This window comes from Larimichthys crocea, chromosome XXIII (assembly GCF_000972845.2).
Source record: "Larimichthys crocea isolate SSNF chromosome XXIII, L_crocea_2.0, whole genome shotgun sequence".
Lineage (NCBI taxonomy): Eukaryota > Metazoa > Chordata > Actinopteri > Sciaenidae > Larimichthys > Larimichthys crocea.
Genome location: NC_040033.1, coordinates 10,754,642 through 10,780,008, shown reverse-complemented (window position 1 = coordinate 10,780,008; position 25,367 = coordinate 10,754,642). Strand labels below are relative to the sequence as shown.

General features: G+C 42.1%; 1 protein-coding gene across 3 annotated transcripts; it reads left to right on the top strand.

The window, feature by feature from the left end:
* Positions 1-6,197: 6,197 nt before the first annotated feature.
* On the top strand, positions 6,198-25,339 carry pde7a (phosphodiesterase 7A). 3 transcript variants are annotated; one of them, XM_019273699.2, is made up of 12 exons: positions 6,198-7,348; positions 17,186-17,246; positions 20,137-20,223; positions 20,971-21,134; positions 21,238-21,301; positions 21,949-22,145; positions 22,237-22,368; positions 22,496-22,587; positions 22,709-22,853; positions 22,954-23,050; positions 23,197-23,277; positions 23,359-25,339. In XM_019273699.2, the coding sequence occupies exons 1-12, from the start codon at positions 7,211-7,213 to the stop codon at positions 23,646-23,648; spliced, it is 1,548 nt and encodes a 515-aa protein (XP_019129244.1). In that variant the 5' UTR covers positions 6,198-7,210; the 3' UTR covers positions 23,649-25,339. The 3 variants fall into 3 exon arrangements, with proteins under 3 accessions (XP_019129244.1, XP_010732535.1, XP_010732543.1); XM_010734233.3 differs by having other exon boundaries at positions 20,134-20,223; XM_010734241.3 differs by lacking the exon at positions 20,137-20,223.
* The last annotated feature ends 28 nt before the right edge of the window (positions 25,340-25,367 follow it).

The following is a 25,367-nucleotide window of genomic DNA, read 5'->3' as shown; positions in this document are numbered from 1 at the left end:
AATCAGGACGCAGTGCGGTTCTCCCTTAGCCAATTTAGGACGCAGAACAAAATGCGCGCTCATACTGTACAGTACGCTGTAAAAAAAAAAGCATGCAAAATTACACTGATAAAAATCCGCGAAACAGCGAGTCCGCGAAAAGTGAACAGTGATATAGCGAGGGACGACTGTATTGCTTCGCTTCAAGCTTAGTAGTTGACAGCAACCCCACTTGTATAAATCTGTGTATTCATTTATCAACTAAACTCACCAAACTATCTTGTAGAGTTTCTTTTTTTAACAAAATACTTCAATTATAGCCATTGTTCTGTCTGAAAACATGCCAGTTTTTCTCTGCATTGTTGATCTGCATGTTCAATAAAAAATGTGGACTTGTTTGGTGTCTGATTTGGTTGCAAAGTGAAACCAAACATTATCATTTGCTTTGACTGGTCTACAAATGTACTACAGGCACATTTAGATGGGTGACTCAGAAACGATAATTAGCACTGCAGCGAGCATCACACACACACTAATAAAGTGTCTTTGTTTGTAAAGGGTGATATTTTCTGTGTTCTTACACAGATGCTGTCCTCTGTCTAGTGGTTCTCGTCGGCAGTATTGTAATGGAAATTACAAACTGAAACATCTAAATAGTAGTAGAGTGCTTAATTTCATACAAGTGTATGAGTGTTTTTATTTATTTTCATTCATTTATGAGGTCTCTCAAGTATAGACAGATCAAGGACATACTTTAAAGTGAGAACATTTTGCCACAGCTATAAAGCAAGTACCAAGTTTTAAAGATTCAAAATTTAATTCGAAATGAAAATCATGTTTTACTGGTTTATATGATAAGTACAGGCATGATTCAACTGACTCCTCCTGTCTATGTAGTCGAGTATTCTACTAAAATGATCTTCCCTTGTTACTTTGTGATGCTGTGGGCACATCACTTCATTCAGTATTAATTAAAAAGTCTTTAAGGGCTCAGCGTGAACCTCCTTCCCCTGTTCTGCTCAGAGGTTGTACATGCTGTTTTGATTTTCTAGTAAAAGGGTCTACAGGTACTGCCAAGGCTACAAAATACACAAGAGGGTGTGTTGGGCACATGCATTCACACACAACCACACATAAAGGTCTACAAGCTCATAAACAAAGATAAAAGTGTATATGAGGCCAGAATAGGGAGCAGAGCAAAGGGTGCCATCTGTTCTCTTGTATAAATATTTCAGTTAGGTGGAAGTCATATTGTATTCATACAGATGGTAATAGTCACTGCCAGAGATTTAAAAGGTCTTGGTATGCATTCTCACATAATGTTGTTTATCTCGGCATTTGCACATGTGTCCTCAAATGACCCACTAGAATGTAATTCTTCACCTCAAAACATCACTTAGGATGTGATCAGGGATGGAAAAAATACAAATATACCATAATAAACTAGCAATACTATCATGTTGCCGCATATTTAACCCTTTGAGTAAATTACTAGTACAAAACTACTAGTATTTGTAAGGTATCAGTGTGACTTTCTTGGGATGAATACAACTAAATAAATTAAGGTAATTATGAAAACTAATGGTATGTCATTTGTAATTTGAAATAAGCATGGAGAACAGTGTTATTGTTTCCACCACATTTGTTTGTGATATCAAGGACAGAGTTTAAATTTGATTCTTTAATAACAAAATAAAGTTCCCAAAATCCCTGGGCTTACCATTCAGTGTGAAAGGCTCAACTTTTAGCTGATTCAAGCATGAACTAGTTGGGAATGATTATGGGTAGGTTATGGTGTTTGTTATCTCTGATAACTTATTATTTGAAATGTAGCCAAGTAAACAAGCTTTTTAATTGCAGGAGTACATGCAGTTAATTCGTTCTTCATACGTCATACTTTGGCTGGTTTTGACAAATACAGAAGAAAAGAATGCATGATAATGTGCAAAACAGTGTTTTCTTCTCTTTTTTTTCTTTTAATTTTAGTATGATCTTTAGAATATCTTCCAATCGTGTGTACTTGTAAGACTTCCCATTGGCTTCCTGTGTGCAGATCCAAAGCAGAGTGAAGATTTTCTCCTGAGATAGCCAGTACAGCTCCAGAAAATAGTATTCATTTTAGGGCACAGCTTGTTTTAGAAACAGCAGCTGCTTAAGATTGTTGGCATCTGAGTCAAAAGTAACAGGAGCATAGATTCATTTGTACAGACAGGTTGCACATTATACTACTGGCACATCCTCTATATTTTATATACATCAGTCCAACCATTATACTGTCTTGTCATATTAATCTATGCATATAACTGGTAGTTATCACAATAAGGATTGGTCATGCAGTGGCGTATTATAAATCAAGGCTGCAGAGTTACAGATATCCAAGCACTGTAATGAAAACAGTTGACCTACAATGTCATAGAGCAAAACACATGTTTCTAATCAATCTACAGATAAAATAATAAAAACAATATTACAGTGTAAAAAAAAAACCTGCTGACAAGCACAATCTAACACAGTGTGTCAGATTTGCAAATGCCTTTCACCATTTTTGACATGTAGTCACTTTATGATAAGAAAAGATGACTGATTTCCACATGGAGTTTTATGTAACATCCTCTCCCATTCGGTGACGTAAAAGAGACGTCAATCTGTCTGAACAGGCACCACTGCAGCTCATGGTCATGGGAAACTGAGATGCGCTCAACATTCAAGTGCGTCTTTCAGCCTGGCTTAAAACCTCACACCCTCTGCACCACGAGAAGTGCAGTTTCACATTGTTTCATCTTTCAACACACTTTAATTCAAAGTGTAGTGAAACAGAGTGATTTTAACATCCGGCAGCTGGGTGTTTACACACCAAGAGCCTCCCTGCATTAAGCAGGTTATACCAGAGGTTACAGAAACCCTAAACCCTGCACAGGATGGAGAGACTTAGAAAGGTGTAGCGCAAAGTCATAATCGGGTCAAGACAGTGGGAATAAAGCGAGCAATTCCCACAGTTTTTGTGGTTCATTCTGTGAACTGGGTACACGGTAAATTATCTGTGGCAAAACATGCACCCTGTGCCACTGACGAATTACTCACAGTGTACGTGTCTCGACAACAAGTGGTAGGTATTCATATTTTAGTAACAAAATCTATTTTCAAGACATAAATAAAAGACAATATAGCCTACTGTCAAGTATCTAGTATAAGATAAGTATAAGTATAAGATAATATATCACATTTATATGATATTTTTTTATGTCTTTTTTAGATAGCACCTGTTCAGTATGAGGGACAGAGAGATGTAATAAATATCCAGATGCACCACTATTCTTTAAGAATTTAGATTCTGTTGTTGCTACCACTATGGGTGTTTTGTTTCCAATACCATGTATTTTAATAAACATAAAAAAAATTCTAAACTCGACAATGACAATCAATCAATAATGTAAAAATCAATGCTGATCAAAGGAGCATCATACTGTAGGGTCTGCTGAGGAGCTGTGACTGTAAAGCCTGCTGGCCTTTAACACAGTAAAAGAGTGCTATCTAGTGGTAAGAAAAGGGCAAGCTTTGTCCAGTACACGCACTGCTGCACATTGACATCACTGCAGTCGTCATCACACAGGGCTTACATTGTACTTTTGGCATTCAGATCTTATGATTCATACTCCTTTCAGTTCGTATAAATATGGATGGGAACAAGAGATTTGTCACTTTAGTAACACACAAATAACAAGTTAAGCTGTCACACTTTGATGCTATTTAGGACTCGGCCGTTAAGTTTAGCACTTCAAGGCTTATTATTTTACACCAACACTGTGTAATGCACAAAATACAAGCTTTTTTTTATCAAACTGGCACACAAACAATGTGCCAGGTTTGCAACATGTTTGTTAGGCTTTATACTGTGTTGTGTGGTTGTCTGTGTATCAGAGACTAAATATCTTATGTCAGTTTAACTGCACAATTAATAGATTTATGTCAGAAACCAAGCTGAAGTCCTACTCTTATATTTCATATATACTGTAATTAACCATAATGTTTTATTAATGTTTAATCCTATGGGTACACTGTCCTTGTAATGGCTGCTTTTCACCACTAGATGACTCTACATACACACAGCAATATATTTTTAGGCATTTATAATGGTGTCTAATACAAAAGTATACTACAATATAAAAAATACTGATGGTAATAGCAATACATTTTTAATAAAAGTGAGATAATGGGTGCAATCGTACTGGTACTGGTATCGTTCTGGTGTAAATGTAATTAATTAGTCAAGTAATTTCAAAGAGGATGTGCAGGTACATCAAATATAACATTTGAAGGTGTCAGCAATCAGGAATGCATGTGTGTGAGTGTGTGTGTGTGGTATTAATGCATGCTGGTGTGTTTGTGTACAGATGCGCATATAGAATCTGCATGTCAGAGAGTACTATAGGTATAAAACTGCTGCGCTTGCAGTGAAGCAATGGATAATGACTCCTGCGATGCTCACAGTGTTGTCAGAGGGTAACTGGTAAATCAATTAGGGACACCATGGCAGATTGCAATCTGCCTCCAGAGAGCTCTCATCAAGAGTAGAGTCACAGGGAGTGGAGCATTGGGGGCCTCACAAGCAGATACTGTACCAAGGGGAATCAGCAGGTATGCAGCTCACCTGTCTAACCAAAGCCCCTGAGGCTGATGTTAGAGAAGTTAAACACACCTGCCATGCGTCGAAGGTGTGTGTTAGGTTGCGCGTATGTGGCAAAAAAAAAAGGATGCAGAGGAAATTAATTAACAAAAATGCAATCTAAATCTTTTTTCCCTCATGTACACTTAGAGGAGGGACTGTGCTGTGCTGTGCACACGTGTGACGTGCCACTGACGTAGTTATAGTGCCACATCAGGCAGTTTCTAAACATGTGAATGCAAAAACAATGTGTGTGTGTTTGTGTGTGTGTGTGTGTGGGGGGGGGGGGGTTGAACTTCCTCTGCTCTGGGTTGGCAGTCAAAATACCTTTATGAATCATGAAGTGACAGGTTAGTCATTTACACTAACACACAAAAGTAGCAGTTAACATAAAGTTAAATAGGTTTTAAATGGGTATAATTTTATTTATTTATTTTTACATACTTGTACTTTTTTAAGTGCATTCTACACAAGTAGGCAAAGAAAAATCTACAGTTATAGCGAATTTAGGAAGATATGAAAACTCTTGTTTGGCTGATCCAAATAACTGAAAGATTGATAAGGGTTTGTGTGATAGAGCATAAATTATGAAATGCTTGAAATGAGTACAATGCCTTTTAGATGAATGTATGTAAAATAAAATAAAAACAGCTACCTTCATAGTTTCAAACACAAATCCTTCACTTTATGTAATCAATCAAAGTCAAATCGCGGTTTTATTCTAGCGCTCTTTCCACCACTGCCCCTCTCTGCGACTCATTTGTTGTTGTGTTTTGCAGTGTTGCCTTAGTTGCCTGGAAAAGATGCCCTCTTTGTGTGGGGTTATGATTGTGGGGAACTACATTCAGGCCCATTGAAATAGGGAGGGAGGGGATTATTCCTCCATTGGCGCAGGGCCTGACTGTTGCCATGGCACTTCCATTGTCCCCCCCCAGCACATGGGCATGGCACAGAAACCTCACAGTGAAATTGTTCATGTTGTGCTCCTGTTAATGCTCCATGTTTTTTTCTTGTAGAATTATCTGAGTCAGCTGCAGCATGAGGTCAGCTGCACCATGGTAGGCAGCTGTAGGCATCTGATCCAGACTCATAACCCCCAATAATCCATGCAGACAAATAAAACGAGTAAATCCGGGCCTCTACTTTTTAATACAATCTGCATGTGTCTTGAGTCACCACAAGCAGTCACATGGAGCAAATGCCTCATCCTTAACAGAGCTGCAACATTTTGCTGTATTTCCTAGGCTGTTTTTCAAACTCCCGGTGAGCCTCAGCTCCCAAGTAGTATGAGTCATGAGAGGAAGGTAATCACAGGCAATGATGTGGACCGCTGCAGGGCAAGCCCCGTTGTGGAGGAATACCCTTGAGAAAGTCCACGCCGTCTGCAAACGACTGCTCATATAGGTCTTGGGATCGCCCTGGCCGCGTAACCAATCGTGGAGTTCGGTTTATACGCCATGGGCACTTTAAACCAATCAGAATCGAGGTTACAAGAGCTGCCTTGACGGGATTGGTCGAAGTTAGACAAGGGCGTTTTTCTTTTTTTGCTCGCTCCAACAGCACCATCTCTGGCAGGTGGTGTGTGCTTTGAAACCATACAGTAGGCTAATGTTTAGGACGATAGGTAGGTAGTCATAGGGGTACAAACACCTTTTAGGTTATTAATTTGTCGTTTTTTTGGTTGATAGTTTCGCGCTACGTGCCATTACGTCTCCTTTAAAGCGGCTCGGGGATCGCATGTGAATGAGATGAACGTCGGGGTTTCCCTCTCTGAGCCAGACACTTGGTGCTTCACGGTCAGCGGTGAATTAGACAACTGCTTCTTCATCATGCAGCTCATGAAAAAAGACGGAAAAGCCCTACATGTTGATTATATTTCGCCGCCGGTGTAAGTGTGAATGGGGAGAAAAACCTCCACGGGCCACACGGGCTGACAAGGTCTCACATCCTGGAGCTGCCTCACCTCATCCGCCGGCTGTTGCATACAAATATGATATGTTGATGACATTTTTTTTTTGGAAGTGGTCGTGCCTTTTGTTTTCATTTCGGGATATGTGATATGCGGATCTGTGCGTGGACGCAAACGCAAATGAGCGGATGAGTGGTGTTTTTTTTTTTTTTTTTTTTTTTTTTTTCTGCTTTTGAAAATGAGGAAGCGTTTTCATAAAGACCCAGAAAATGGCAAGAAGGTCTCGTCGTCCGTGGGCCCGGATTTGAGTAAAATGAGAAGGAAAGGAGCAAATGCAACAACAGCAGCATGATTTTTTTTCTTCCCCCCCACTAAAGAATGACACCAAAGGAGGTAAAACGGTGGAGGTAGATAAGACACAGCATCCATGAAGGCGATCTGGACAAGTTATGAGTCGCTCATGATGAACAGAAATACTTTGCAGCTCGATAGCAGATCGTTTCCACAATATTGAAAGATTTTCGGCTTTGGGAGATTTTTTTTTTTTAAGTCACCAATCATCTTATTTCGCATTGCATTTGTTATATTTTTTCTTTTTTTTTTTTCTTCATTTTTTTTTTATTTTATATTTTTGATCCGGATCCAGCCCTGACTATTCAATGGAAGTATGTTATCAGCTGCCGGTTTTGCCTCTTGACAGGCCGGTTCCCAAGCATGTCCTCAGCCGGAGGGGAGCCATTAGTTTCAGCTCCAGCTCTTCTCTCTTCGGGGCTCCAGATCCGAGACAGCTGTCACAGGTAAACAAATTAAAAACAAACAAACAAAAAAAATAATCCTTACACATATATCATGTTTTTATTGTTATTTAGTCACAATGGGTTTGGGCTATGGGAATCACACAGGCCTTTTAAAATCAGCAACCTTTTAAAACAAATATATGAATAATCCACAGGAATCTTGCAGGTGGTTGTTGGATATCTAGGCCCTAAAACACACCAATGAACACTCACTTGCACACACACACTAAACACTCACTTGCACGCACACACACACACACACACACATTTTTGTTATCCAGTTAACCAGTCATCTCCAAAAACCGCTTTGCATTTGTGCATGTTGCCCACAGATAAAGGCCAGCTTGGCTTACACTTTAGCCAGCACTTCAAGTACACCAGTTTACTCCTGGGACTTGCTACATTTGTCAGGAGGAACGTGCCACACTGTTATTTATGTTAGCATCCCTTGACACATTGACAGAAGAAACATAAATCATTGAGTCATACTTGGAACTTCCTGCTTTCTCGGAGTCTTGAATTCTTGAAAATGTGCCTCTGGTTAGCCCGCCTCTATATATTTTCTCTGCGGTGAAAGAAAAGGTAGGTCACAACAACAGCCTTCATGCTGTGGGGGTCATGTTTTGCTTCAACTTTCATGTACACAGAAATACTGCCACAGCAGTACAAAGCTTCCCCAACACATTAACCAAGCACTGAGTCACTGTTGTGTATAGATGATGTACTGTCCATTAGGCTTTTGTGTAGTACACTTGCTTAACTAACTGTAACATGTGGTTGAAACCTCAATTGCACATCAAGTCCTAAGTCAATGTCAAGGAAGTCCTAACCCCAACCCAATGAAAAAACATCCTCACTATTGCTTCACTAGTTTTGCACAAAAGCAGCTGGGTGTATTCTCATCTCTTTGGGTCACGTCCCGCCTAGTTAGTCATGAACAGAAGCTTCCATAGCGTTGCATGGCATCTCCCAACACATTAACTAAGCATTAAGTCACTATCTTTGACTGTGTGAGGGTCCTCTTCAATGGGCCGTCCATTAGTGCTTTGTGAAAGACGCTGCTCCACATAACCACTCATGTGTGTCTGCTTTGAACCTACCACACCATCCCGGGCAGCTCCCTCAAAGACTAATGCATAGCCTTGGCTATCAAAGGCCTCATCGTCAGTGGTCTCTCTCCTTTTTTTTTTCTTTGCTGGGTCATTGGTGTGAAATGTTGGATAACCTTGCCATCCACTCATCTTTCTACTATCCATACATTCCATAATTACACTTATTATCCTACTGCCCAATCATCACTCACCGGCTTAGTTAAGAAGACTTAAAGGACTAATCCGAGAGCCTGTAGCTGTCCTGTACCTTGGTGGTTCCTGGATCTTGCTTGACAGACTGCAGCCCAAAGGAGAGATCCCCGAAGACGTCCAAAACCTCAGGAGAAAACCCATCTCGGCATAATGCTAGATTGCTTATCCATTGCATACAAACACAAAGTGTAAAGCCATTGTGTTTCTTGGTCGGGTTCACCAGTTGATTTCTCAAGTGGGCCAGAGTTCATTTTCAAACAGCAGATGTGAGGTGTGCTGCTATTGTGCTGCTTTGTTGTGAAAAAAACGGGGTCATCTACAAGCGAGCGGTGCACTTTCCAGTGTTAAGTGAGTTTTTCGTAAAAAACAATGACGATCTACATGTCATTTTTGCGTAGACGTTGTTTAAATCGCACAACGCTTTCATGCTTTGTGCGAAAACAAGAAGGCGACAGCGAGGCATTCAGAAATTCAATGTAAATATCTGCTGAAATAGTCACTTTTCTTCCTGAACACTGGCAGAATTGGGTGAACATGCATGCACCCATACAGCAGTGTCACTCCAGCCTTTGTCACAGAGCAATTACACTTCTACAAATATTGTGTTTCGGGCCCTATTTATGACCATAAGGGTGCATTTGTCCTTGGTGGCTGCTGTGTTTTTGTGTGTGGTTCCACAGGCCTGTTGTTTGTGGAAGCAGTTCTAGGACTACCATTGCAGAAAGAGGCAGTTAGGCATGTGCCTGGGCTCTGTGGGCAGTGGTTTGGCTCACTGCCAGACTCACAGATGGCCGGAGTCTCAGTCTCTTTTCTTTCTCTGGCTATCTTGTTCCGCTCACTCACAAGCTCCCTCTCTTTCTTTCTCCCCTCCCCTCCCCTTCCCTCGCAGATGAAGACATTTCCTCTTGTAAACAGAGGACGAAAGAGTAGGGTTGAAGACACGACGGAGCCTCAGAAGAATATGTCACTCTGTGGTCGTGGAATGTTTATAATGGGTGTAAATATGCTGTTGAAGAGGCGTTGAAAACAGCAACGGCATTAAATAAATGGGCTCATTTGTCTATTACAATGCCCGTATTGTTTTTATGACAATACATGTTGGACAATTCCTGAAAGTGATGTGGAACATGATTTGAATATGCTTGTATATAGTGATGCATACTGGTCCCCGCTGGCTTGTCTGGAGTGAAGGGTAAACACAGGACTGAGATAGATTAGATTGGTGCAGAACGAAAAGGCAAGGGAGTGCGAGTCAAGGAGTCGGGACGCAGTGAAGACACATGTGGTTCCTATTTAAACGTCAAAACACACACATGTATTTGCACATCGAGTTAGTTTGGTATCACACATCTCAGAGATGGACTGAGACTTGGAGTTTCTTTGCCATGTGGGCTGGCTGTCATGATTTGGTACTAGCGACACATTCGCACGCAGTCACATGATTCTGAAGCTGAGAAATTGACAACTTTTTCGTCGAAGAAGGAAAAAAAAAAAAATCCAGCTGAGATGCAAGAATCAATAAACAGATGCACAGTATTGATGGGGTCTGAGCAGTCACATGGCTGTTGGCGATAATGGGAGGATAGCAGCTTAGACGGGAAACACTGATCCGCTGTCAGCTTGGGTCCATCATATCACAGACTGAGATATCATCACGTGTATGTTGGCCCCTGACCCTAGATCGGCTCCTTCTCGTTTTAGATGTTCAGGGACAGGAGATGGTGATGATAGGCCTGTGCGTAAGAGTGGGGAGATAGCACTGCTTGTTTCATCCACACCATGGATGTTTCTGCTCTGAGCATGATAAGAGAATACACTACAGAGCTTCTTTCTGAGGGAGTTACTTTGTTGATTTTAACTGAACCGATAAGGCTTTTTTTTTCTGTGCAGTGCCGTCGGATTGACGTAGTTTCAGGATGTGGTAAGAATGCTGAAGGAGCCGTTCAGACTCTGTGCTTGGTGTTTCACAACCTTTCACAAAAACTTTAACTCTCTCCCTGCCAAAGTTAGGTTGTCTGCACTTTTTTTTTTCATGAATGAGCTGGATTGAATGGCACTGTTTATTGTTAAGTGGGGATGTGTATTATGTGGTAGATGAACGAACCATCCAACCTTCATTTCAAACATACACACTCTCGCTGTTTCTCTGTCTCTCTATAAGGGGCCCCTCTTATCACATGACCATGTTTTTGTGCCGCAGTGTCGAGTGCAATCGGCCGTGAGAATGTGGTTCCACACATCAACACACTAACCGACACAATGTCAGGGGCCAGCTGCTCCTGCTGAATGTTAATCATATTTACTGTAGTCCTATAGACGTATGAGATGATCCTATACTGGAAAGGAGAGTTTGTTTTCCAGTGGAAATAGTTTCAAACACCAAATTGTTGTCCGCAGTCGCATTTTGTTGGCGACTTGTGTTTTGTTTGCCCTTCTTGGAACGTTAAGACTTCCAGGGGGGGTGATGGGGGCATTAAACTGCCCCAGAGAAGCAATTAGAGCCTGGGGATGATGTTTAAAAATGAATGAAATTCCTGTGCGGGGTAGACAGCCTGTGAGAATATGAAGCAAGTCTCCCCCTTCCCCCATCCCTTAACTCTACTTGTTTCATAGAGCACCACTAAAAGCACATTTATAAAAGGCCCCTTAAAGCACTCCGCGTAAAGCAGGCTTAAATGATTTTAAGACACTTTACTCGCCAGTAAAAACAAAGGGAAAAAAAACATCGGTTGCAGATATATTACAGCTTGACAAGCACGCTGCTTTTGTTCTTTGGCGACAACACTGCCCTGTCATTCGCTTTTTCGGCTGAGGCATCGGAGCCAATTCACCCGAGGCCTCCCCTCAAACCACAAGCCCTCTCTCCAAAAAAAACTCACTGCAGCTGGAGTGTGTCAGAGTGGACAGTGTTCTCATAAAACACTTACAACAGGTAGACTCCATCTAGGGCTTTTGTGTATGCAACGGTTGGTGCACAAACACGCACACACACACATATACTCACTCAATCCAAACCTGTCCGCGTTTATGGCCTAGCACTCTGTTACTGGAATGTACCGTCCCACACAGCAGAGCGCTGCAAGAGGTCATAACTCAGAAGGAAGCTTTCAGTTTATGAAACCGTGCTGAGTCCAGCGGCTTTTATCTCGGGAATTTGCATGTGTGTCTGTCTGTGTGTGTGTGTGTGCGCACACTGCTTTGTTTCTAATATGTCAGTTTATAGGAATACTGCTGGCTTCCTCATTTTCTTGGCACCAGCTGACTTACTGACTATGCAATAGGCCTGTCCTCAGCCAAACAGCCAAATTTTAAAGCTTAATGACCTCATGAAAGCAGGTTTTAATGTCTCTCTGTTTGAAACAAGGAAGTGTGAGAATGCTGCAGTGCGCACTGAAGCGTTGAATGCCATTCAAAGGGCGTCGGACTATAATATCAGCTCAATCACAATGCTATGATGACAAGAGTGCATATTTGAAAAAGCCACCGGGCTGTTTGAGTTCTTGTGACTTGAGCCGGTTTTTTTTTTTTTTTATTCAAACACACACACAGTAAATAAGTCTGTTTGCTTTGAGCAAACATCACCATGACAATAAGGTAGCTGTTAATGGGGACAAAAAGCAGTTATTCAACACACCTTTACCTACAGAATTTCACCAGATTCCAGCGAGGCCAGTTGTGTTCACATTTCTCAACCTTTTTGTCACTTTCTGACTTCTACAATTGAGACAGCTGCTAACAACATCACAAACACTGAGGCCGTGGGGTATCTCTTCCAGGCAGAAAGTTTTGACATCACGTGACCCTCCCTGACCCCTTAGAAACCTGAGTGCCATGACCTCAGGGAATGAGACTAAGTTGTGATAAGAAACAGAGCCGTATGTAAACGAGCTCACGTGGAATTGCAGTCAGCACAATGAGGCCGACTGTTATGTTAGCAGTAAACTCCAAACAAAACATAATTTGGCTTGCTCTCAGTACCGACTGGCTTCAATTCCAGGTGTTTGGTTAGAGGCACCAGAAGTATATGGCCTCCAAAAATAAGAATTGAGTTTTAGTTCAATTTGGGAAGCTTTGTGGAAGTAAACAGAAGAAAAATGTGGCCAGCCAACCGATTTTTGGACATTGTTGAACCATTAATATAACTTCTTGCTGGTTGTAAACTCAATATTTTTGCAGTAAACATATTCTATGGGTAATTAAATTAAGTCTGGTTTGTTTATTAATATATGTACTAGCTACAACTCTACTTTTGTCAGATTTCATTCTTTAACAGCCCATTGAGTCAAATTCCCCCTTCACACACAGTTTTGCACAAGCCTAAATTGAAAAACAAAATGGCACATGCAGACAAATGATTAAAAAATTCAACTCTAGCCTTCCCTTGCTTGATGCCAGAGGCTGTGGGTCATATGCAAAGTGGCAACCAGCACAGTTCAGCAGAGAGTCCCTAAACCTGCAATTTCTCTAATGGCCACTAGACGCTGGTACCAAGAAGTCTGACCGTATTAAAGGTCCAATGTGTAACGTTTTAGAAAGATCAATTGGCATAAATTCAACATAATATTCATAGGTATGTTTTCATTAGTGTACAATCACCTAAAAATAATAATTGTTGTGTTTTCGTTACCTTTTTAAAATGAGCCATTTATATTTACAGAGAGAGTGGGTGCTCGTCCACTGCCACTTTGAACTGGAATGTTTCTACAGTAGCCCAGAATAGACAAACAAATACTTGCTCTAGAAAGGATCTTTCGCATTTTCCAATGATTTTTGCAGCCACCGTAGTTTATCCTACACACATGGACGGGAGGTTGAAATGATCGTGTTTTAGTCTCTTTAGCCTCATCGCTAGATGCTACTAAATCCTAAACACGGCGCCATTTAATGTCACTGGAAATATCCATCAGTTTCTGTCTTGAAATGCAATGCACTGTTTCCGAGTTAAGGCTTAATTTAGAGTGTATTTGCTTGACTTAACAGATGTTTTATCCCGTTCTCATCCCTGCTCATGGATGGAGATGCAGCTGTTCTACAGTTTCTTTTTAGGCCGTGGCTCTTTATAACAGACGACTGGTTGGGGACGAGGCATACGCCCAAATCTAAGCTTCAAATATCCTTCAGATGTTTTATCTGCGTTTGTCTTCATTCAGCCGATGAACAACTGGCAGATTTCCACTGAGCTGGATACCTTTGCTGTGAGCAAGCATGATCAGAAGCCATGATATAGGCATTGTACCACCCATGTTTCCACTGGCATGGTCTGAGATCCAACTCAGCTGTGCTTATTGGCAGTGTTTAGACCTATCTTTGTCTAATCACAGTTCACTTACTTTGAAAACAAATGTAAGGTTGAACCGCACACAAAAAATCTAATGTAAAAGTCTACTGTAGGTGCACAACAGTTTAATCAAACAAAAGAGTTAGCAGCTGGGTTACTGTTCTCAAAGAGTAGGTTAATAGTTGAACCTTTCCAATGGCTGTCTGGCCTCAGAAGGTGACAATACAAGCTGTTGAGATCTTTGTAATTTCTTACATGAAGGATGTAAACTGAACAGTTTAGTTCGCTTAGCATGCGTAGGTTTTGTCCCTTTTACAGTTTATGCTCCAAAAAATTATTATATTGTATTGAAGACGCAATCGTGCTTCTAGTGACGCAAACAGGCATTTAAAAAAAAAAGAGAGAGATTACGCACTGCTGGACTACATTCCTATTGTTTCACATGACTGAAATTTGCCCACAAAGAGGCACAAAGTGGGAAGTCAACTTCTGATAAATTCATTATGCGTCTGTGCCAATGAGTTTGACATCCTGCATTTGTCGCTCCCTTATTTCCCCCATCACCCTCAGCTGTGAAGCATAAATACCCAAAACACAGTGCTTTGAGTTCATAGCTGACCATGACAGGATCACTACGCTTTTACGCGTGTTGGCACTTGGCACCGCAAGGTGTGGCTGCGGTGTGTGTGTGGTGTGGGCTGGCCATTTCAAGGGTAAAACATGACATTACCCTCTGTTCACAATGGGAATGTGACATTGAAAAAGTGTTTGCACTGCCGCCTCCTTCTTACCAGCTCACAAGGGGAGCACATGCCAGCGTCCACTAAAGTGCCAACTGGTGGCTGGCCCTGTATGTGTATTTGTAAGCTCTGGCCACAAGGTTTGTTTGGGCAAGTGTTGGCAGTGCCGGTCACTCCTCATTCCCAGCTCTAGAGCCAACATTATACAGTTCCCACGCATGTTACAGCCGATACCACCCCCCTTCCACACACAGACACACACCTAGCCCATGCTAGGTACACAATCTATAATATTCACACTAACCACTGGTGCTGTGTGTAAACACAGAGGCCTGTTGACACTAAAATACAGCTTTGCAGATTACCCACCCTGAGTCAAGCTGTTTGCTACCCGGTAAAATATTAGCTTTGGATTGGCGGCTGTCATGAGCTTAGCAGACAGACAGTGTCAGGTGTGTATGTGTGTGTGTGTGTGTGAAGGAGATCGACAATAATCCTAAGTATACGAAGTAATGAGTGTACGAGCATGTGTGTTTGTGTTTGCACATGTTTGTGTTTGTGGTGTGTCCAGTTGATGGTTGTCATTAAATGGTCCCAGAATATAGACCAAGTCCGTAAGTGAGCAAAGCGGCCAGTCATGCAGACTCCCTGTGGAATGGGTAACCTAAGACGATGGTTGCCCCAGAAGGGAAAGTCGGTCTGGGCCGGGGGGCTGGGAGGTGTGGAGTGCACGGAGAGGTGAGCCAACACCTCAGCGTAGCCCGGAGCAGCTGTCTGTCGACAGAGCAAATATGCAGTTACCACAGTCATACCTGCTACAACTACCACTGTGCTTAAGACTCCACCGCTGACAGCTGCCTTCTGCCAAGGGATCCTGTTGGCACAGGATTGTGTTGCAAACACAAGTAATGATAAAACAGACAATTTATCAACTTCATCTGCTGCTATCTGACCCCTCCGAGGTCGGCAGATGCACCTATATTTAAACCAAATGTAACTGTGGCTCTAGAAACCTTAAGAAAATGTTCTGTCAACTGATCTGACTTGGCAAGTATTTTAAAAAATGTTCTGTCAACTGATCTGACTTGGCAAGTATTTTAAAGTAGATATAGCGTTATCAGAATAGAAGCTCTGATCTCAAAACAGCAGTCCCTTTTAGTTTACTTTAGTATTTAGTGCTCATAAGCAGAAAAGTTGGTACACCAAAGATTTCACTGTATGGTTTGGACTTGTACTGGATGGCAAACTTCCATCAGGCTGTGTATCTGTGCTTTCCCATGCCTTTTTAACAACAATGCACAATCACCTGTAAAAAGAAGTGGCAGCAACCTGCCTGACCTCGTATCTGTAATCGTAAATGTGTGTTTTCTGGATTATGGAAAGACTATGGAAGGTATTGACTGAATCACAACCCCACTGCACCATATATATAAAGTAGATTAGGTGGTTTATGATATTACTTGTGGTGATAAATCTAATAATTTCCATTTTTCAGCAGTTATTGCTCACACAAAAATTAGCAGGCCGCTGACAAACTACAGAGTTAGTCACCTCTCTGAGATGCACAAGGCTTACTCTGTCTTTGCCTCGCACACAAGCAATTCTTTGTCTTTTTGCATTTCTTCGGCACAAATTGTCAAGAAAAGGTCATAAACGACTGTCCAAATTTAGATCTAGAGATTTAGATCAACTTTTATCGAGCAAACATTTAGCAGATGGTCGCCAAACTCGGTGGACAATGTTTGAATTTAAAGATGCTATCCAGAACATTTTAAAATAATTAAGTGTAATAATAATAATAATAGTTTATCAAATATTCTGCTATTGGGGAATGGTATAAATTTGCCAAGGGTTGGTGGGCTGCATCTGTTCTGATCGTCACACGTCATATATTCCACTATAGCCGATTCAAATACAGATTCAAATTCATTCAAATTCACATTCACTGGCTGACGTCAGATTAGGGAAGTACATTTTCAATATATACTTTATAGCCTCTGCGCCTTTTTTTCAACTGTATTTTGAAGCGGACTTTTAGAGGGAAGTCAAAATATCACAGAAAACATTGGGTGGGGGCATATCTATTGGGTAATTTCTATTTATGGGAAACACTCTGTGTGTGTTTGTGTGGGTGTGTGTGTTTGTGTGGGTGTGGGTGTGCGTGTGTGTCTGGACATAACACGTGTATTTCTCACATGACTGATAGTGGTGTAAGTGCTGTATCGGGCTGATGATACGGAGCTGGGACATGTTTATCAGTGTAACAGTTTGTGCACATACACACTCACTCACACGCACACACACGCACACACACAGCAGATTAGAACCAACGGTAGCAACATTACACCACCCTTCACTTGTTTAGCTGTGTGAATACATCAAATAAACGGCTATATTACGCCACACCTCATGTTTTGGGCTGCAAAACAACTACTATTACGTTGTCGTAATAATATATTTGCAACATTGTATTGATATGAACCTTTGTTGACAATGTTTCTGTTTGTTTGTTCAGAGACGAGGGGCCATCTCCTATGACAGCTCCGACCAGACAGCGCTGTACATCCGTATGCTAGGTAAGTGTTTCCCCCGCTCTCAGTACGAGCACATGCAGACACACACATGTACACATGTTTTCCCAGACACCCACTCCCCCCTCCCCGTGATCATGTTCATTTTTTAATACGTGATGGCTTAAAAAGCAACGAGACGGGAAACAGCTGGATCAGAAATGGAGAGAGGGATGTGGAGATTACAAAAAGAGATGGAGACGCACTAGAGTGCATGTCCACTCAATCCCTGGCCTTTTTTTTTTTTTTTTTTTTAGTAATCTCTCAATCAGATTTAGCTTGTGTGTATCTGTAATGTTGAGTCAGGTCTGATCACATTTGTGTCCCTTAACGGACTACGGGTTCATTGACAGAGTGTGTTTTTTTGTGTTTTGTGGGAATGTGTTTGTGTGTGTCTGTACGTATGTGTGAGTCCATTTGCCCACTGCTGCCCTCAGCGACTCTAAACAGGATAAGCAGTTTAGAAAATGGATGAGAGGATGGAAGGGCTCATAGCTCTGCCAGACAGATGGAGTCAAATGCATCTAGGAAGCAAGCCACATCAGCCTTGACTTTCTAATCAATAAGGTTATTGGGGATAATGGTGCGATTAAAGCCCGGGTTTACCCCTGACATCAGTCTAGCGCGCGCAGATGTGCCCTCGCATGCAACTTTTCCACCTCAATTCATAGATCGGATGGTGCTTGGCTGCCAGTGAGCAGAAAGAAAGAATTGCTTAGTGTTATCCTGTCAGCGTCGTTCATAGATATTAGATTGCTGCTGTGAAGCATAGTGAGTAGGCAGGGAGCATTAAACAGCAGGGGCAGTTTAGGGATTACCGAATGTCTTTGTTGAAATCCCGTTTATTGTAGCTTTCACGTAATATTGCTACACTTTGTTTCTCTCCAGCCTGATAACGCCCGCGAGTTCGACTGCCGTCACGTGCGCCTCGTCTCAGTAGCAACGATTTATTGAGCCGACTGAAGGAGCTTTAGCTTTTTAATCATTTTACTTGGGCTAAGTATGATGGAAGTCTCATACGTCACAAGGCATAAAGCATCTGTGTCTGTAGATTTTATATCAAATTGAGTGTGAGGAGAGGCACACTAATGCAGACTAGTGTTTGCCTGGACCAGGGTTCAGTCTGCCAAGTTAATGCTGATGTGCTTTCAAATAGCAGGACTCAGAGCTTTCGCCGCATCAGTTATAATGACATGACCTACATCCACCCCAGAGCGCCAGCACTAATGCACCGCAGGGGAAACATGGACCCTGTGACTCTCAAAACACACTAATCACACAAGCGCGCACACACACACAAACACATATGCTGAGCCCTAGCACATGCATCTGCAGATGTGACAGATGTATATGTTGGCACACACACACACAGCCTAAGAGTGCATGAATTGTAGTGTCTTTTGGTCATAATTTATGTTTTGCACGTGCCACTGATACCGTTTCACTCTCCAACATTCATACCAACAACTTCACAAACAGCGTTTTCAAAAATAATGTTGAGCACCGTTATGCCTTGAATTGTAATTCTTAGTTTTTGGTATCTTGATAGGAGCTTGTGTAGTATTCAAACAGCTGTTTGCAAGTAAGTAACATGCTGGTTGGGGGAACACACTCGTGTGACTGCTTTTAATTCTAATGCACATACAACACAATCAGACGTGCCATGCTGGAAAACATACCATTGCACCGTTTAGCACCATGACGAGTTTACTGCCACATAGAGTCTTGCTGCATATAGAGTGTTGCCTGGAACGACACAAAAAGCATTTTTTTACTGCATCAGTGTCATAGCACCATCCTGTCACCTCACTATGCTCTCAATGCGCCTGACTGCAGTCTTACAAAGCAGGCCGGCCGCCGTCTGTTTGGTCAGAGTCTGGAGCCTGTTCCTGTCCCTCTGCCTGACTACTAAACACAGTCATAGATGGGCTACCGGTCACTCTCAGTGGCTCCGAGTACTAATAGTAGAGCAGATTGTCCTGACATGGCATTGCATGCTCAGCTGTTTGATTGACCTGTCTGTCCATTGAATTTTCTTTTCTGGGACATGTGAGTATGTGTTTGTGCGTGACTGTGCCCGCACATGGATAGTATACACCAGACTTGGGTCAAATAGTATTTACAGAATCACATCTTTTGCTTGTTTTAGTCGGAGTACCAAAACGATGGGCTATACCATATTTATTTGCTAAAACTGTTATGACGCTATGAGCTACAATAAAAGCATATCCCACCATCATATCGACTAGGAAAACCGATGTGTCGCCTTTTTAACAAAAAAAACAAAGATTGATTATTTTGTTAGCACTCAACAACTACAGCTCCCATGAGGCTTTGTCGGCGATTTCCTGGCTACAGTTCAGTTTTACTTAGCTGTAAGTAAGGAAGGATTAGTTCATCTAGCAGTTGTTTTTTTTTTTTTTCAAATTAAAAGCATTTAGCACAAAATATGGGCAGGCGGATGGTAACAAACACAACAGCAACTAAATCTAATTTATTAAACAGAAGTAACATAGGCAAAAAGGGAATATAAGAAGAGAGTAAATTCTCATCTATCTTAGATTATTCCCAGAAAAACAGAATCTGTTTCAGAATCTGTTGTGATTAAAAAAACAAAATGGACTGTGTGGTTGTGGCTAGTGGAGCAGAGGTTTGCTTTAAAAGATGGCACGGTTTCAGCTGTGTTGTTAACTTAACATACGTTTGCGATTGTCTTCCTGCAGCAGCTCTGTTCATTGTTCTGTGGTAAAGCCCATCCTTGTGGCACTTGCGCAAGATAAATTCCAGTATGTAATCGAAAACATTTGTAAATACTACTCGGCCTAGCACATTCAGACACCTTTTAATTCAAAGCAGCATGAATCTTGAGGAAATAAGTGCTGATTTCTTCTAGGAGATGTGAGAGTAAGAAGTCAGGTTGGATTTGAACCGGAACGAAGAAGCTCCCACCCGTACATGTGCATCGACTTCCGAACTCTTCACAGTGAGTATGAATCACAGCCAATTACCTTGACTCGCCAGCCTCTCTGATAACAAGAGACATTATCAAACTGTAGTTCCCCACACACACACACACACACACACACACACACACACACACACAGTTTGTCCCTCTGCAGCAAGATTGACAGATGTTTGTGTGCTGCTTTCATACAGTGTTTCACATGACGATAAAGACCAAGGTGTGTCTTAAGTGTACACCTTTTTTATCAGACGCTTTGTGAAGAGGTGTGTGATTAAAATAAGCACTCTCATACTCATCGAAACCCTTTTTAGAAAACGTCAAACAGTTACAAAGAGGTAGTGTGTGTGTGTGTGTTTGCGTGTGTGTACGTGTGTTGCCATTTTGACCCAAAAGTAATCCTACCTCATGCTGACGTGTTTCCGGATTGCAGTCATGGTTTATTCAGACACAGTGCTTGTGCGTGTGTGTGTGTCTGTGTGTGTGTGTGTTAGAGAGAGAGAGAGAGAGAGAGAGAGAGAGAGAGACCACTGACAAAGCATGTCTGCTGTGTGATCCCAGACGAAAGGCTTACGAGTGGGCGGCTGTGTCAGCAGCGACTGTTTGTATATCTCTGTGTTGGTGTCAGATCCCCACCGAGTTTGTGCAACCCAAATGGTTCTCTGAGCCTAATGAGCACGTAAAGCAAACATTAACCAAAAGCATTGTTGCCTATTTTTTAATTATTACATCTTCTGTAAATGTGTCTGCGTGTCTGTGTGTGTGCAGCGCGGCTGGGCTGTGGGTCTACGTCGGCGAGCTCTGCTCCGGAGAGGAGGGTCCACAGACTGCTCAGCTTCCAGAGGTACCTGCATTCATCCCGCCTATTGCGAGGAGTCCCCCAGCAGATCCCCCTGCACATCCTGGATGAAGACTACACTGGACAGGCCAGAGTATGACACCCACCTTTTTATAAAAAAAACAACGCCACAATAAGACTTGCTTTGTTCAGACTTCACGTAACTAATCTCGTGCCTCTTCCTCTTTCTCTTGTAGTGTATGCTGGAAAAAGTCGGGAATTGGAATTTTGACATTTTCCTCTTCGACAGGCTGACAAATGGTAGGTCAAAATGTGATCATGACATACTGGTACAGAAGTAGTTTGTAAAAGTCATGGTAACAGAAGTGATGCAGCGCTGACAGGAGTATGCAGCATTAAACAAGCCTTCTATTCAATGTGTTACCAATGGTGCCATCTATTGGATGACAGCGGACACAGAGGATTTCCTGTATTAAGATGAACTCACTGAATTTTATTTTGTAATGTCTTATGTATCTTATGTTCAAGCAAAAGACTGTTTTGTTGTCATATATAAGGAGCATATTGAAACTAAAACATATTCCTGTACCAGCAGCAGCCTTAGTTGATAATAGTGTGGTCCAGACATTAAATATGTTGTATTACGAATGGGGACATGACCATAAAGTTCTCGTCACACGTCTGTCTTCATGTATACTGTGTAACTCGATAAAAGACAGGAAAAGGGATGGCAAGATATGCAATATTCAGTCCTATATTCAGAAGAAAGAAGTAATTATGGGAAATTAAGAAGGTGTTAGAGAAAGTGGATGCACCAATAAAATGGACTACAGAACAGAAAGTAGCTCTTGCATCATGCAGGTTGATGATATTTCAACAATATCTAATGGTGCAAGACAGGTGAAAAGAGACACACAGACACTCACTCTGATTGTCTTCTTGTTCAGGAAACAGCCTGATCACCCTGACCTTCCACCTGCTGAACCAGTATGGTCTGGTGGAGCTCTTCCAGCTGGACATGGTCAAACTCTGGAGATTCCTGGTCATGGTCCAAGAGGACTACCACAGTGACAACCCCTACCACAACGCGGTCCACGCTGCAGATGTCACACAGGCTATGTACTGCTATATGAGGGAGCCCATGGTGAGACTTGGTTCCAGATCTGAAGATAATTCACTGAAGGAGTATTTGTATGTTAATGATCAGTTGTTAACAAGTCTTGTTGCGATTACAGCTTGCCAAGTCTCTGACCTCCTGTGACATCCTATTGGGACTCCTAGCAGCTGCCACACATGACCTGGACCATCCTGGGGTCAACCAGCCTTTCCTTATCAAGACTGACCACTATCTAGCTACACTCTATAGGGTAAAACATGTAATAGTTGCTGTATAGCCTGCCAGAATCTACTTATGACTGTACTGTAGTGGAAGACATGTAATGATTTATTAAATTCACTTGTTTGTACACATTTCTTCTTCTTTTTAATGTTCAGAATACCTCAGTTCTGGAAAACCACCACTGGAAGTCGGCAGTGGGTCTGCTCAGAGAAACTGGGCTGTTCTCTCATATGCCTGCTGAGGACAGGTCAGTCTGACACTGAAATGATGCTAAATGCTGCACACATTAAATAGCACTGATTAAAAGGTTATTCATAGAGTCAGCCACAGTCAGCTCTTAACGGTCTGCTCATTTTGTCTTTCCTCAGCCTGAACATGGAGAGGGAGTTGGGCTCCTTAATCCTGGCCACGGACATCAGCAGACAGAACGAGTACCTGACAAGGTTTCGCGTGCACCTGGACCAGGATAATTTGTGTCTGAGCAGTGCCAGCCACCGTCACTTCATCCTGCAGGTCGGTCACCTCCCTTGTCTCTCTTTCACACACATAACTTATTCATCACGGGAAAAGTGTGATTAAAAACTTGTTTTGTTTTTGTTCTTAAACTGTGCAGATGGCTCTGAAGTGTGCGGACATCTGTAATCCATGCAGACCCTGGGAGCTGAGCAAACAGTGGAGTGAGAAAGTGACTGAGGAGTTCTTCCAACAAGGTTATCTTTTTTTTTTCTGCTGCCTGCTGTTTATATATTATTTGTCATTTTCCTTCAATTACTTTATTTCATTAATCACATTTATTCTATAATAATAGAACATATAATAGCTCATATATTAATTATATTTTGTTATGCTCTTTTAGGAGACATAGAGAAGAAGCACAAACTTGAAGTCAGCCCACTTTGTGACAGACAGGCCAACACCGTTGGCAACATTCAAATAGGTAAGTAGCTGTTATATTTGTTATATTCGGCGTTATTCAGCTTGTTTCTGATCCCGAATCTGCTTCTTCTCCCCCCTTCAGGTTTCATGACATACGTGGCGGAGCCACTGTTCGCAGAGTGGGCCCGTTTCTCCGACACACGTCTGTCCCAGACCATGCTGGGCCACATGGGGCTGAACAAGGCCAGCTGGGGCGGCCTACAGCAGGAACAAACCTCCGTCACAGAGGAGGCGGAGCCCATCACAGCCGGCACAGACGCAAAAGACCCCACCGCTGCCGCCGGCGCCACTGCCCGAAGGGACAGTAACACCGCCACAACAGCAGGAGGAACCAGCTCCAAAGAAATACCTCAGGGAAGCAGAGAATCCTGACACTCCTCGTGTGCTCTTTCACCTCAACCTCCAGACCCCTGACCCCGGCCTCAGGGCCTTACCACACACTGGGGGCCGGGTGGGGCATGCGATGGCCTGCATCCCTGCCGCTGCCCCACCTGATCCCAACACCTTTGTTTATGTTGTGTTTGCTTTTGCCTCCCATCTTGATAAAACCACTGATTTTTATTTAATTTATTTAATTTTTAATTCCTCTTTTTTGGCATAGAGCAATACATAGATACCTCATTTGGCTACTGCTGTATTTTCTTTTTATTTGCTTTGTTTTATTTATTTGTCCACTGTAGTTTTTTGGCATTACTGACTGAACACACCACTTTTTCTTTGTGTTTGTTAACCTTAAAGGGAAAGCAGTATAAGAACTGAAGAAGACGTTTTTTTTTTCCTGGTATTTTGAAGTGCCATTTGAAAACAAAGATTTGAAGAATGAACTGAATTGACTGAGACAACTGGAGTATTGAGACCTGATGACTCTCCTAAGACTTTAAAAGTAAAGCCGTATTGCATTTGTATTGAAGATTCTTCCTCATGTAAAAACAAAAACGTAACAAAAAAAAAACAAAAAAATGTGACAAGCCCAGTCCTTTTGCTGCCTCTACGAAGACTGTTTACGCATCTCCTTGTTTGTTGTCTCTTTCCCTTCGAACTGAAGTGAATCATGTCGGCTCCACGGTTTGCCTTCGAAGCACAGATGTGAAGAACCACTCGTTTAAACTGTCATCCCACTGTTGAAGCCATGAGCAGAACCTTATTCAAACACACCAGATGCCATAAGTAACCTGTGCTACAGTGTGTTCTTGCACTCCCAAATAAACAATGGTGTTGGATGTGCAGCTTCGTCTCCGTGACATCTCCAAGAGACCTTGCAAAGGTATTGTAGAAATTAGTCCTTTTTTCCGATGATGTTTCCGACTCTTCCAGTGCTGGTTGAACTCGGGGTAGCTTCCCTCCCAGACTGGAGATCGGTTACTGCACATGCATCTCACCTGGAACTCCACTCCACGCAACTCGACTCGCTCAGGGTTTTGCCAGTCTGTTATCAAGAGGGAGAGGGAGAGGAGGTGATCATGGGCGATGCAAGGTTGTTGGGTTTTTTTTTTTCCTCCCCTGGCTAGGATCTACTGAAGGAGACTCTCCCTCTCCGCAGAATGTCTCTCTCAGCCACATGCAACCTAAAGGACTGCTCGATTGATGCCTTATAACTATGCACAAACTATGCTAAGTGACCAAACCAGCTCCTGTTCCCATCAGGTGCATGGTGTGCTTGTCTTTGAATGCACTGTCCAATCCCTTTGCCTTTTTGTTGAGAGGAACAACTCCAGCTGTCCTTTGTTTTTTTCCTTTTGTACGGAAACAAAAATGGTCGAGTGACTTTGAACATTCCATTTCTTTGTTTGGTTTGTCTACTTTGATTCTGTATAGTGGCACAAATTGTGTTTGTGTTTAAACATTTTGAAAGATAACAGGTGCTTTTCTTACTTTAGCTGATTTGTATTTTGCTGTAAGTGCTGTAAGACTGTTGATAAAACTGTTTACAATTTGTTGCGACAGCCATTTTTGGGAAGACTTAAGTGTCGAGCCAGATTTTGTAAAGGCTTTGCTGTATTGACCTTTTTGATACATGCCTGTTGCAGTTACAATTTGAATAATAAAACCTGTTGTTGACAAATGTTTCTTTGACTTTCACATGCTTAAAGC